Source organism: Peromyscus leucopus, chromosome 6 (assembly GCF_004664715.2).
Source record: "Peromyscus leucopus breed LL Stock chromosome 6, UCI_PerLeu_2.1, whole genome shotgun sequence".
Lineage (NCBI taxonomy): Eukaryota > Metazoa > Chordata > Mammalia > Rodentia > Cricetidae > Peromyscus > Peromyscus leucopus.
The window spans coordinates 116,340,434-116,355,680 of NC_051068.1; the positions used below are offsets into that span (position 1 = coordinate 116,340,434).

Genomic DNA, 15,247 nt, shown 5'->3' on the forward strand with positions numbered 1-15,247 from the left:
CTTGCACACACTAGACAAAGTATACAGAACTGTGTCCATTACATGGAGTGCTTGGTAATACCCACTCTCTTTGTGTTCCTACCTACTTTCTCCATTTCTCTATGGATGCTTCAGCGGGAGACGTTGAGGAGGTGACTAGAGGAATTTATAAGAGCCACTTAGTGTTCTGTTTGGGAGGAGAACTACATATAACTTGTCACATAAAACCTATTTATATTCAACAGATTACAAATGATAGGACCTCTCAAGTACTCCCTTCCATTTATTAAATTATCTTTAGCTGTCTCATCACTTGGAAACAAGCACCTCATTTGCCCCTTTGGTTTCCCCTGTGATTTTGTGATTTCATGATTACCCCACCATCAAAATTTTGAATATTATTGGATGGAATATGCATACACTAAAATAGTCATATTGTTTTAAAACAAAGCCTCTTGTAGGAACTCATCAGATTTTGATGAAGTTTATGTTGAAATTTTACTCTATCAGAAAAGGATATCCCTTATTTTCTTTATTCTGAAGTCATGTGGTGTCCTGACTGTAGTCTCTTAGTGTTATCCTATTAGCTTCAGAGGCTGGCCTGGCACACATTAACTTTGCTCTTCTTCCACGGAAAAACCAGTTATTTTCATAATATTGCTACTGTTGTTACTCTAAAATCTTGGCAGTTTCCTTTACTCCTATACCTCAAAAATATTACCATTAATCTGACTGCCTGTTTTGACAAAATGTGTGTTGTATATCCCTTCTGAATTTGTAATGTTTAGGGAGAATTTCTGATTGTAGTTAGGTGAGAGGAATTTTAGCTGATGATACTAAGAAAGCTATCATGAGAGTTTGAGTCAGGGCCCTTAGGTGATGTCGCTCTCCCCAGCATGTTCTTACCGGAGTGTTGATGGGGCTGCGCTATCACTGGCTTCTGTAAGTTGGTTTCTTTATTAAAGCTGGTAGCATAGGGGGGGAAATCAACCTTATGATGAAAGAACCAAAACTATAATGAAACGGTGGAGAATCGGAACATTTTGTTTGAGTTGATAGTTTCAAAGGGCAACAATTATTAAAAATGCTTTCTAATGAAAGATTATGGGGCTAGAGATTGCTCAGTGGTTAAAAGCACTTCTTGCTCTCCCAGAGGACACAAGTTTAGTTCCCCACATCCAGGTCCAGTGACCCAGAACCATCTGCAACTCCAGCTCCAGGGAACCAGACACCCTCTTCTGTCCTTCTTCAACACCTGCACACACACACACACACACACACACACACACACACCACACACACACCACACACACACATACACACACACACCACACACATACACACACCACACACACACACACATACACACATACACATACACACACACACATACACACACACACACACACACACACACACACACACACACACACACACACACGGGGGTGGGGGAGGAAGGGAGAGAACTTTTAAAATCCCTTTAAAGTTCATATTATATTTTATATGCCCATACATTTGAGTTAAAAATCTGCTTCCCTACAACTGTAGTCCACTCAGTTCTGTTACGTTCTGAAGATTCCAGACAAGTAAACGTCTGCCAGTTGCTATATAACTGTTCCTCGTCATGGTGAGTCCTCTCTAGGTCCTTACATTCATTCCAGTACACACCCCCCCCAACCTGCTGTTTCTGGTGAGGAGTAATGTTTCTGTTTTGACTATATAACATTGTAAAAATTAGTGTTCAGCTAGTAAGTGAGTCTGTGGGGTGCTCAATGTGAGGACCCCTGCCTCTGGATGCAGACATGGAATCCTGTCATTTCTTACTTCCAGATATGAATTCTGCCCCTCCTAGAACACTGATCCAGTAGAGGGCTCTAGTTGGCTTTAACATATTCTGGAGTAAAAATCATTGGGAGGTTTGTGTTTTTGTTTGAGATAAGCTTTCAACATGACATTTCAAATATAGTCCCCCTACCCCAGTGTAATTACACAAGCTTGGATATGGCTAACTGTTCTTTTGTCTGACTGTCCTGAAGCCTAGCTGTCTTATGGAACAACCTCTCCTTAGCAACATGAACATATTAAAAAATATTATCTTTTGGGCATGTGTTTGCTTGTATGTACCACATGCACATGTGTCATATGTCATGTTTGCCAGAGGCAAACATCTGTTGTCTTCCGCTGTCAGTCTCCACCTTAGGTTGTGAGACTGTCTTTCACTCAGCTTGCTACTCACCTGTTAGCTAGGCTGGTGGCCAGTGAGCTCTGATCCTCTGCCTCTGCGCTGGCTGCCCCCACTGATAGCATTACTGACAGCCTGTTGCTGTCCCATAAACATTTGTTTGATAAATAGATACATGAATGTAAATTATTTTGATGGGAGGGGTCTTCTTTAAAAGGATCTCACCTCTATAGACTAATTGTTTCAGCTCTGTTTACAAATCCAGTCTTTTCTTTCCTAAAGTATGTTAAAATATCACCTCTATCACACATTGAATCTACATCTTCATAGTGGTCGAGGCAGGATATTGTGTGTGAATTTCATAACATTTTGTCCTAAAACCTTCGTGAAAGAGTCAGTGGGGAGGAATGAGTAAGAAAGGAAAGGCAGAAATGTTGGAAACCTGCACTGTACCCACAGACAGTCTGAGTTAACTTCTTCCTGACTTAATTTCCTTTGTAAAATGGAGATAAAGACAATGCCTATTTTATAGGATTTATTAAGAGGATAAATGGAATGTACATCCACATCCTAGGACAGTGCTGATGCCTTATGAAACATGTGCTGCTACATGGAGCTTTCCCGCTGGGCTTTGGGTTGTGTCTCCTGTGTTCTGCACCTAACTATATGTTTAACCTTGATCTGCATTTTCATAGTCTATTCTTTGGAAATAAAATCTACTATCAATACTTTGACGGGTGTGCATGCGCTTGGTCTGCAGAGAGGCTCCTACAGGGAACGTGAGGGGAAGGCAGAGGAAGGGTCTATTTACAGGAAGGCAACTATTTTGCTGCTTTTCTATCACTGTTTTATCATTTCCAAATAGAAAGTTAGAGATTGAAGGAGAGGAAGACAGATCAAAGTCCAGTCCTGAAAAAAAAAAAAATGATAGAGTTTGAGAATAGTGTCCATTATTTGCATTGATCAGTTTTAACCTTCACTGTTACTTCGAGGTGGGCTTCTGTTCAGCAAGTGGAAAGACCCTTCGCTGAGGATGCAGAGAGTACAGTAGAAAGATGTGGAGAAATGGTGTCACACACAGCAGTCATTCACTCAATAGACACGTCGAATAGTTGTAGGTGTTGAAAGCACAGTAGTCAGGCAAAAACAGAATGTCAGTTCCCGCCCAATTTACAAACTTAGCAATGAGAAAAACAATATGAGAATATTGTGTTTTTATTACTGGCAATTTCATAAGGTGGACTTTTCAGTATGAAAGGACGATGGGAAGGTAGGAACCTGTGTTTAAAAGCTGTCCCAGAAATTGGAGGTGTACGTTGTAAGGCTGTGTGACAGCATGCCCTTGCATGACTGCACAGTACGAATCTAGACTTGTAACTGAGTCAAGGTCAGGGCTTAGGTGGAAAGGTGAGTTACCGGGGAGAAAGTCAATAGAACTAGTAAAGGGGGTGGGCAGGAAAGGGAGTCAAGAGGCGGTCAGCAGCAGGAGTGAGTCTACTTTACTAGACTAGGGGACTGCAGGCTAGCTACAGAGAAGGCAAGCTGAGGTGGGAGAGGACTAAGGACTAGCTGAATCCAGGAGGATCCCAGGTGTGGATAAAGAGACTAAAGGAGAGGTCTGGGGATGCGAAGTCATGCAAGAGACTGACATAAAATGCAAGCCAGACTGGTACATGCACAGAGAGGAAGGAATAACCCTAAGTCACCTACAAGTAGGAAGTGCGCTCATCTTGGAGGTGGCCAGGAGGTGACTAGAGTGCCCAGGGTGCAGTTGGCCCAGCCTGACCCTGTTAGGTTGGCGGACCAGGGCAGCCGGCCTGCGCTGGGGTGGGGGAAGGTTGCGGGGGCAGAGGGGGAGGTGTGCTCTGTGTTTAGTGATGTCATTGCAAGTCAGTGCGCGGTGAAATTTAACACCAGCCGGATTTACTAGTCTCCTCTTCTTCCCGGCAAAGCAGCCGGCAGTCAACTCAGAGCGAGCGCCTGCTGTTGCCCCCGGTCCCCTCGCACCAGCTTGATTTCCCAAGTGGGTGTGTGTGCTTGTTTGACAAATGTTTGGGCGCAGGCTGCTCCCGGGGACTTCCTCCCTTCATCTCCTTCTTCCCACCCCCACCCTCTACCCCGCCTTTCTCCTGCCAGGCCCAAAGCAGAGCGCTCCACTGGAGTCACTGAGTCTCCTTTGAACCGCAAGTGAACTCGGGGCTGAGCTCCCTACCCAGCTCCGGCTGTCGCTGCTGCCCCCCGCTGCCTCAGGGTGAAGTCTCGCTCACCTCTGGTCCCCCCAGGGGAGCGCGACCCCAGCTACAGCTGGGCACGGAGCATCCTAGCTCTCTTCCCCTCTGGGTGCTGCTTCCTAACCCTACACCGCTTCATCCTCCTACCCCCCCACCCCACCCCCCCATTTTGCGGGTTGGAGCATGGTTCTCATGTGACTTTCCCCCTTTTCATGGACAGTACCTGCACCTTTAGCAGTTCGGAGCTGGCTTCTGTTTTCCGTTAGTGCTTTGCTGCAGGGACAAATGCATACAAATGCATTTAGGAGCCTACAGGACAAGGCATGGAAAAGTCTCCCCCGCCACAAAAACGTAAGTAGCCCACCCGCCGCGGGAGGGGGGAAGGAAGGGGCTTTAGACCAACCCCCTCTCTCCACCCCCTGTATCCACCACTGAGTTGGAGATTTGTGGTCCTGCTCCTCGATACTTTGTGGCGCTGGGAGCAGGCGAGAGCTGCCGTGGCAACCTCTCTTGACTTCTCAACTTGTAAAATACCGTGTTTGAAAGGAAGCAAGCTTCTGCCAGCGAGTCTCAGTTTATGCTAAAGCGATCCTGCGGCTAGGGAGGAAAAGCTTGCTGGCTTGAGTCCCAACATCCCCTCGGCCACTGCCCCAGGCAGTTTCAAAGCGCTCTGACACTCGCCTGGGCTCCAACTCCAACTACCCTCGCACCCTCCTCCCCTTCTCCTGTTTCAGCCCTGGCTGAAGTCCTATTCCAGCTGTCTCAGGGCGCCCAGCCTGGGCGATTGCTAGGACTCTAGCAATCCTCCGGATTCTGCAAGCACAGGTTTGGGACTAGGTTGCCAAGTGGCGAGAAGGGATGATTACAGAGCCTAGAAAGCAGGGTTCTTCCTGCTCAGGGTCTGGGACAATCACTTTTATTTAGAAGGCAAACAGACATAACTCTAGCATCTGGAGTTGAGGCTGAGCCCTGACATATGGTCTGTCAGTGGAGAAGTGATACTTGCAGCCAGGATAGAGTTGGGAGTGGGGAAAGGGTAGGATGTGAAAGCGAATCTACCTTCCCTGGTAGAGCTTGGGCTGGCCCACCTTCTCTTTGGACAACCATCTGCCTCTATCCCTACACTGGGGAAAAACATGAGGATGATGACTCTCAGCCTTGGCTGCCAGTCTGAGTGCCCCTATTAGAGGCCGGTAGGTTACACAAATTTTCATCTGGCCCCTAAGATACAGTGAGGAAAGCTGCTGAGTTAGTTGTAGGTGGTAGGAGGGCAGAGCCCAAGCTGTCCAAGTCAGCTGAGCGCTGGTGGAGGCGGGAGTGGAGAAAGCCTGCCTTGTGGCAGTGTTTGTGTTCACATGTGCTTCCTAGTCCTGTGCAGGATCTCCAGTGTGCTCTCTGCTCTGACCTCTGCAAGCTTCCTGTGTGAATGTTCCCTGCTGCAGAGCAATTTGCACCTCCAGGCACACCCCCTTTTCTAGGAGACACAATAAAGCCAATATATACTCTTAGGGCACAATAGTGACTGTGTGCCTCACTACTCTGGGAGTCCAGCAGTCCCCAGATGCTAGAAGCACTCCCCGCAGCCTTCCCAGAGAGGCTTGCTTAGATCCAGGCCTTTGATCTGGCTTTTCTTGATAAGCGTCCCACTGAATGATGGATCTTCCAAGAAAGCCAGGCAGGATGGGGCTCGGATGTATCAGATCTTATAGAAATGAGTGCATCTTTCAGGTTGATTTCTGCAGGTGTGCTGGGGGGGGGGCATGATCCCCTGCAGGCTCAAGCATTTTGGAAGACCCCCAGGTTCTGCTCAGACCTCTCTTCTTGCCAACTCCCACCTCCAAGGTTTTCCCTGAGCCACTGCACCCAGCCCAAGTAGCTGACTAATACTTCATGGGGGTTCACAGGGGTCTGCTGCTGGCCCCTGTCTTGCATGCTTTCCAAGGTCCTTCTAGAGGGGCCCAGGATGGACCCTGCATATATTCTTGGGAAGCTTGGAGTTTGTACTGGGTCCAGATGATTGGCCGGCAGGGGAGGCTGGGGGGGGGGTTAAGGGCATGGGCAGGGAAATGAAATAGGATTACACACACACCAGTGGAACTTCTGATGAAAATGATACCTGGCGGATTGGGTGGGCAGGGGCAGTGAACGCTTATGGAGAGGTGCTGGAGTGGGTAGCAGTCCTGGATGAAGTTGATGGTCTTCCGTGGTCTCTGAGGGGATCTTCAAGCCAGGGACCAGGAGCCTACCTGCCCAAAGATCTTGTGATGTCAAACTTGTTCCATTACAGGAGCCAGTGGGGATGGGCCCCGGAAAATTAAGGGCAACTCATGGTTAACCAGATTGCAGGTCCTTGCAGCTCCAACCACACGCATGCAAAAGCAATGGAGCAAAGGTAGTTAGAACCACACAGAGAACTTATTTCTAGAAAAAAAAAAATAGTCAAAGCATTTAGAGTTCTGTAATTTGAAAACATGTCATCAGCACTTGGGAAAGGGGGAGGGGCTTTAGAAAAAACTTTGCTTAGCTGATGATCATTCTGTCAGGCCACTGAAGTAGACTTTAGAGACCCTACTGAGATGCCTGAGATTTCCACTTACTACCATCTTGTTATGGTGATGTTCTGGCAGTTCCAGTTAGTCACCCCCAAATATTGATAATTTTAAATTTGGATACAGACATTTCCTTTCACAGGGTTGCTCTTAAAAAGTGTTTTTTTTTTTTTTTTTTTTTTTTTTTTTTTTTTGTGTGTGTGTGTGTGTGTGTGTGTGTGTGTGACTTTGTGGAATTAAGACAATAAACATAAAACCTGAAAGGTGTTAGATGCATCAACCCTGTATGGGGGGGGGGGCTAGGAGGAGCTCAGTTGTTGAACCGCTTACCCAGCAAGCACGAAGTCCAGGGCTTATATCCCCCACTGCATAAGCCTACTGTGCATGTTGGGGCACAAGCCTGTACTTCCCGGTAGTCGGGAGGAAGAGGCAGGAGGATCAAGGTTCCAGGTCACCTTCGCTACACAGTATCCAGGCCAGCTGGTATAGGAGAGATTCTGTCTCAAAGACAACGAACAAACCAACAAACAAAACTCAGTTATCAGAAAGTCTCCAGAGATGGTTTTTATGGTAATTGAAAGGTTTGTAATATTCTTCCTAGCTGATATGAAACACTTTTCTAAGTTGCTTAGCTATTTGAGTGTTCAAATAAATGTTTAAAATAAGTGGATATCTTAGGGAGAGGAAGTACAGTGTGTGGAAAGCAATTCTGGGTGTTGTTTAGACATTCTGTTTGGTACTCTGTGAAGTCGCAGAACAGTTTAATTTTTTTTATTTCTTTTTCTTTTTTTTTAATTAAGAGATTTTCTATTCATTTTACATACCAATCACAGATTCCCCTGTCCTCCCTCCTCCCAACCCTCCCCCAACCCACCCCCCCATTCCCACCTCCTCCAAGGCAAGGTCTCCCATGGGGAGTCAGCAGAGCCTATTGAGAGCATGATTGGAAAAAGTACAGAGACAACTAGCCAAACTAGTGGAGACACATGTGCTGTGGATATCGCCCAGTTTTCTTCCCATTGCTGGGATGAACATTTTCTCTCAGTTATTTTGAGAAAAACAGATTTTTTTTTTTAACTGTTTCTGGATCTTAGCCGTTAGTGAAACACAGAATCTATAAAGTAGTTAGAATGAAGATGTTTTTGGCATAAAAACCAAGGGTGAGAAAAGCTGTCGAAATGCTAGATGTGTGTTACAGGTGTGTTTCTCACATTACTTCACACCCCTCTGCTGGTTAGGAGGCCACCAACTCACCAAAAAGTCTACTACCCACAGAAGTTCACAAGTCTTTCCTGCTATCGTAATGCCATCTTTGTAGGAATGGATGGTGATAGCCCACCACGTATCATAAATCCTCAGGATCTCATGAGTACCCTGAAGAGATTGCTGGAGTTCTCCCAAAGGAACCTGCACTTCCATGACAAAGAGTGTGTCGAATGGCTCCTTAAGCTGAATCTAGGGAAGACTTGGGAAAAGAATTGGCTCCTCAGATGTTCTAATGATGATCTTTGGAGGTCAATTTTCCAACTAAATTTAGGCCTTCACCTGGCTAGTCTGGTTGGTTATGGTTTGAATGTGGCTGATGCCAAACTGAATAACTAAAGGTGAAGCTAGCAGGCTGAACCCAGACCCTTTCATGCTTTATTAGGCGTCCTCAGTTACTGCAAATTGTCATTTTTGAATCTTTATTAAATTTTAGTGCCTACAATTTTGGGTTCTTTTAGACTTGCTCAGTTTTATTAAATGTCTGAGAATGCTGACTTCTGTCATGTGCAGAAATTAATCTTACACAATAGTCCTCAGCCCTGTTTTGCACATTAGGCCCACCTGGTAAATATTTGAAAATACAGGGCTAGGGAGGCAACTCGGTCTGTGGAGTGTTTCAACCCTAGCATCCACCTAAGGAAGAGCTCAGTGCAGCAGTGTCCGGCAGGCATCGTAGTGCTGGGGAGGCAGAGACAGAAGGATCCTGGGGCTTACTGGCCTGTCAGTTTAGCCAAAGGGTTGAACTCAAAGGCAGTGAGAGACCCTGTCTCAAAAGTAAGATGGAGAACAACTGACTAAAACACTAGGTGTCCACCTCTGGCTTCTAACACACACACACACACACACACACACACACACACACACACACACACACACACGCATGCACATACATACGCACGCATGCACATATGCACTTATGTACTGTGGACATCCTAAAACCAGAATCTTTGTGAGAGGAGAGAGAAGTGACCAAGTATTAAACTCTGAAATGGTTCTAGCGTGCAGCTGAAAGCCATCTGCACGGTGTGAACCAGCTCTTGAACATCACTTGTTCTAAAGCAGAGGACTTCGGATGGTCCTCTACTCAGCAGCATCAGCTTTATGAGGAAACTCTTTGGAGATGTCAGTTCTCAGAGGGCACTACAGACTCCTGAGTTAGGAGCTGTGTGACTTCCTCGGTGTCAATGTCTTACCGGTGTTTCTTCCCCACTTAGGAAACTGCTCCTTCGTTTTATTGTACTATGTGTGGCGTGGATTACTGTTCATGCACAGGGACAAGGTAAGGGGATTATTTTGTTACTTGTTCTTTAAGAATATGTATGAGCTGAGTTTGGTGACATAAACCTGCAGTCTTGGCACATGGGAAAAGGTGACAGAAAGATATGCAGTTCCAGATAAGTATGGGAGTTATTTTCCTAATTACTGTAAAAAATTTCACGTCCGAAGCTGCTTGAGGAAGGGCGCGTTTATTGGACTCACGGTGTGAAATTCTGTCCATCACGGCCAGGGAAGCACAGAGGCAGGAGCTTGAGGTGGCGGCCTCCATCGCATCTGTGTGCACATGCTCAGTTCAAGTTCTCCTTTTTGTTCAGTCCAGGACCCCAGCCCGTGCAGTGGTGAGGCCCACATTTAAGGTGGATTTTCCTACCTCATTTACTCAGTCTAGAAAGTTGCTGACAGATATAGTCAGAAATTTATTTCCATTGAGATTCTAAATCCCATCTAGATGACAGTCAGGATTTGCCATCAGGGACAGTTACCCTTGGCTACCTAGCAAGTCAGCAACCAGCCTGGGCTACATGTGACCCTGTCTCAAAACAATCAATATTTCTGCTTGCTTGCCACAGCCAAGGCACATTCCTGCTAAGTCATCATAACCTGAAATTCAACATTAGACCATAATAGGAGATTATAGCCAGGTCAGGAGGACACAAGGGTACCAAAAAACATCAATTTGGGAGGTAAATATGACCTTTAAGAAATTACTCAGCTCTTCCGTCTGTGAAATTGCTTACATTTTTAAGCAAAGTCTCTATAAAAGGGAAGTTTTGTACAGTGGAAAGGCTTTGCTTGTGACTTCATTTCAAGTGGGAGTTCCTGGGGGTGGCAGACTGTAACTGAATAACCTTTGCCCTTCTTGAAACAACACATGCATGTAATAAATGTTCCGTTTGGATTTGCATCATTCAGAAGCAAAATTTGCATATTAGTGGGCTCCGAACATTATTTAATTCCTGTGGGGTGGTCTAGAGAATAGTGTTTTGGTTTGGTCTGCTAGCTTGTTGCACTCAGAAAACTTTGTATATCCTACTTTATTCATTTATTAAACAACATTTTAAAGTGTCTGTTTCCCAATAAATATCCTACTCTCCAATGACTGAAGTATAAATACAAAAATATCTCTGGCTTCCAAGTGGAAATAAAAGTGGCTTTGTCAGAGGTTCAAAAAATTTTTCAAAGAGAAAATCCAGGAAGTGTGCTGGATTTAAGAAGACCTTAGCAGTGTGGTCCCTAGGTTGTTTTCCTCTCTCACTTTTGTATAGCTCCGTGCAGCTGTCCAGACTCTGATACAGTCAGCTTTTCAACTTAGAGATAAACTCAGTGAGCCCCTGGTGACCCGAGTCCATGCACCAGATAGCAATGCGAAAGAATGAAAAGTAAAGAGATTACAAATGAGGTATTTGTTTGCAAAAAGAAGGTGTGCAAAGGAAGGGATGCTCTTCTCTCTAACAAATCAAAGTGGTGGTCAGTAGGGGCTGCGTCCATGGTTCAGTGGTTAAGAGTGCTTGCTGGACTTGCAGGGGACCCGAGTTCTGTTCCCAGCACTCACTTTCTGCTCACAGCTGCCTGGAACTCTTCTAGTTACAGAGGACTTGACCCTTTGCTGGCCTCCAAGGGCCACCCACGTGCATGTGGCATGCACACGCAGGGACAAATAAATGTTACAAAAAGGAGAAAATAACAAAAATCACGTTATTATAGTGATCACAATCATGACTTGCAACCTTAATGTGGTCAAATCTCAATTTGAGCTGGAGACTCAGTGAGAATCTCAGAAGTATGTCTGTACTTGTGAAACATTTTAAAAATTAAAAATGAGTATCAGAGTAATTCCTGCATATGGCTTAAAGGTAAGTTACACTAAGAAATCAAATTTTTTGCCTTTATCTACTCTGAGACTCTCTGACACCTTATTGATTTAATCTTTGTTTTATTAATAATATGCTTAAATATTTTATTGACTTCCTATTATTGATGATGAAGATTTAATGTTTTATATTATGCTAATTCTTCCCCTCCTATCACCTCAATATAAATCCATAACTTCTTGGCTCTCGTAATTTACCTTATTATGTCCATATACATTTTTTTGTTAACAATGCCTCACGATTACTCACTGTTTATTCCCATTGCTTTTATGTGCATTCTATGACATTTTAAGTTATTTACTCATATGCTACAAGAAATTCTAAGACATCTTTGAAAAAATTTTCTCCCCAAACATACCATAGTTCTTGAACATTTTTAAAGTTTGGTTTTGCCTTATTTTCCTGGAGGAAACCTTCCAGAAGCTACAGTTTTGCTCAACTGTCGACTGCTTAGTTCTCTACACTGGCTCTGCTGTTGGCGTCTCTCATCCGTGTTAGATCCATTCTCTTGGAACTCACTTCTTTTGGTCCATTTCCCTGTGTGTGGGATGTGCATGGTGCAGCTGCATCCTCAGCATACACGCTAAGCTGGGGCAGCTTGGGAAGCTTTGCATTGCTGAGAAGCTGTCTGTCTAACCCTCACAGGGAAGGGGAGTCAGTGTGGGTGAGTAGAGAACCTTTTTCTGTAAGTTTTTTCTTCTCTGAAATTGAAAGGCTTTTGTGGTTTTGTCTCTTGACTTGCGGAGCAATTGTTAAAATTGGTAGAGTAATTCTTGGTAGTTCACTTAGGACCTGTTCTTTGTCTTCTCGAGGTCTTTATATTCACTTGTTCTTAATGTTTTTAAGTTTATAATAATGTGTCATAATATGGGTCTCTCCATCCTGTTGGGTATACAGTGGGCCTTTTCGATGTGGAAGCACCATTCACTTTCTGGAAATTTCCCTTTATTGTGTCTGTGTTTCTAATGAACTCCTTTTGTTCTGCAGTTTCTGCTGCATACTTGAATCTCCACAATTGAATTATTTGTTTTCTTACTTTAAGATCCTCTTTTCCATCTTTGTTTGGTGAGAGGTAAGAGCCTTTCCTGAGTTACTCTTCCTAACTTTTTTATTTCTATTTATCTGCATGTTGCCCCTCCTCACTCTGATTCTTCTTCTTCTTCCTTATAGGAAGCAGCATCTTGGTCGTGTTTCCTGGGTGCGCATCCTGCTCTAACCTCGCTATAGGCGAGAATAACATTTTGAGCTTTTCTTCTTGTGCTGTTTTTTTTTCTTCCAAGTTTTCTTTGTTTTGATCTGATTTTTATATTGCAGATATTCTTTAAGAATCTGCAGTTGTCTCTGTTATCACTTAAAAATAAGACAGTAAAAATACATTTGGGAATTATTTTCATGGAGGCCTGACAACTGAGATGTTTCACATGAGGATGTTGAAGGATAGGCCTGGCCGACTGCCTGGTTGCACCAGTTACCCAGCTTGTTTTCTGTGAGATCTGGTCCATGGAAGTTGTCTGCTTTTTAGAGAGGACCCCTCCCCCAGTTTTACATGTGTAATAAGATCATGGTGGTTACCACTGTTGAAGTTTAAACCCAGTTGTCTGGACCCATGGAATGTCTTTAGAGAGGAGCCCCTCCCTCAATTTTACATGTGTAATAAAATCATGGTGGTTACCTCTGTTGAAGTCCAGTGAAAAAGAGTCTGGGCCAAAGGGATTGTTTTCAAATGTGTCATATAGATCTCTCGGGATTCCCTTATTCTGAATATGGTGCTTCCACATCTTCTGCTTTGATGGGGTCATATTTCAACTTCATCAATCTCTACTTTCATGTTGTGGTCTCAGAGTTTCTTACACAAATGCTTAGCTATTTCCCACTATCCCAACACCCCAATTTGAAATCCCAAGAATCCAGTGAACGAGGCCCTCCCGTTCCTGAGCCTTTCAGGACTTTTCCCTGAGCTGACCTGTTGCCTATGGTTGTCTGCCTCTGCAAGCCTTGGAGTTCACTCTTTCAGCTCCTCCATGCATCAAGAAAAAAGAAAGTCTCTTAACGTCATTTGCCTGCTGCTGTCTCTTCTACTCACCCACTTCCGTAGACTTGAACCATACTTTCTTCTTTTCCTCAGAAAGATCTTGAAGATTGAATGAAAAAAGAAATCTGTGACTTTCCACAATTTCAGTTATTTCTTAAATTTTAACACAGCTAAGACAAGCCACCGTAACTATCATCATAATGGATAGAAATTCTCTGGTTGCCTTCTAGTCCGTTGTTGGGTGTCACTGGAGAAGGGAGTCTGTTTCAGGCTAAGGTGACTTACAGAAGATGTAGCTTTCTGGGGATCTGCGTGGATGGGTGGCTCTCTACCTGCCGCGGCGCCCCTTTCTTCTGTCACTGGCTGCCGGTGAGATGTGGCAGCAGGATGTGGTGCCACTCCACGGTGGGCCACACTGGACTGACTGTGTAACTAACTCTCCAAAGGCATCGTATCTCTGGTTCAGGACCGCAAGTGTGAAGACACATGTCAACACTCCCTCAGGTAGAAGAAGAGTGTCTCCTGTGTACCTTCATCCAGTGTCACACAGAGGCTCTTCATTCTAGCTACAGCAACTCTGCCGCCTTACACCGGGCACTTCATCAACAACTTTGATATGCAGCTTAAAGCTTCATTTCTCACTTTATAAAAAGTTTGCATTGATCAGTTTATACAGAATGAACCTGTTACTTACATTAAGGAGACTTTAAAGAAACAGTTGTTGCTTTTAACATACCCACTGTGCCAAAGGTGTTTGAAGACCCAGGTGTTCTGGAACCATAGCCCAGGTCTATGTCAGATTATACTGCTAAGAAGTTATGTGACCTTGGATGAATTCCTGAAATACCGGGAGCCTCATTTCCCGCAGATCAAAATGGAGATAAGAGTCACAATGCACGAGGTTTAGAGCGAATGAAGTGAGATAACACGTGCAAGGTGTTGAGGTGATGACAGTGCAATACATTTTCCTAGAACGGAAGACCACAGTCTAGACCCACTTCTCTTCCCATATCCTCAGGGATTTGAAAAAGTAAAAGCAACTGATCGTAAATCATTTCCTTTAGTTCCTTAACTCAGTGACCTGGAGCCAGGAAGCTTATATTTGAGTCACGATTTTGGCACTGTTTGGAAGTGACTAAAACAAACCTTACAAAAGGAATATGGAAAGACTGTCTCGTTAATCTGGCCATTTTATACAAATTGGCAAGGAAAAGAAAAGTATGGTGAGCACTTTGTAATCTTTCTTATGAACCTGGTGGTTTCATTTTAAATGATAACTTTTTAAAGATTGTTTTTATTTATTTATTTTAAATATCATATATGCATGTGATATATTTTGATCTTAACCACCCACCCAGTACCTTCTTCAAATGCTTTCCAGGACCCATCAACCCATACACTTCCCAACTTCAAGTATTCTTTTAAATTTTTATTATTATTAATTGCTCTGAGTCCAATTAATGCTGACAATGTAGGAATGGATGTGGGAAAATCACTTCAATTTTTTAAAAATTTGGCATAAAGTGCAGTATCAGAAAGAATATAACAGTAAGACATGGCTGGCCAAGATGTATGAAAAGTTAAAATATTGAGAACTTGTTAGAATTAATATATATCTATTTAGATTTTCATAGTAAGAGTTAACTCTACAACTTGTTAGGCTCTAAAACTTGATAACTTTTTTCCTTTAATTTTATTTTACAATATCATTTAGTTCTACATATCAGCCACAGATTCCCTTGTTCTCCCCCCTCCTGCCCCCCTCCCCTTCTCCCCAGCTCACCCCCCCTCATTCCCACCTCCTCCAGGGCAAAGCCTCCCCCGAGGACTGAGATCAACCTGGTAGACTCAGTCCAGGC

General features: G+C 44.1%; 1 protein-coding gene across 1 annotated transcript in view; it reads left to right on the top strand.

The window, feature by feature from the left end:
- Nucleotides 1-4,037: 4,037 nt before the first annotated feature.
- Nucleotides 4,038-15,247, top strand: part of Col24a1 (collagen type XXIV alpha 1 chain) — a 269,283-nt gene continuing 258,073 nt past the window's right edge. The window contains 3 exon segments of the mRNA XM_037207167.1: nucleotides 4,038-4,188; nucleotides 4,613-4,743; nucleotides 9,422-9,486. Of these exon segments, the coding sequence (XP_037063062.1) occupies nucleotides 4,688-4,743; nucleotides 9,422-9,486 (121 nt within the window). The 5' untranslated portion in view covers nucleotides 4,038-4,188; nucleotides 4,613-4,687.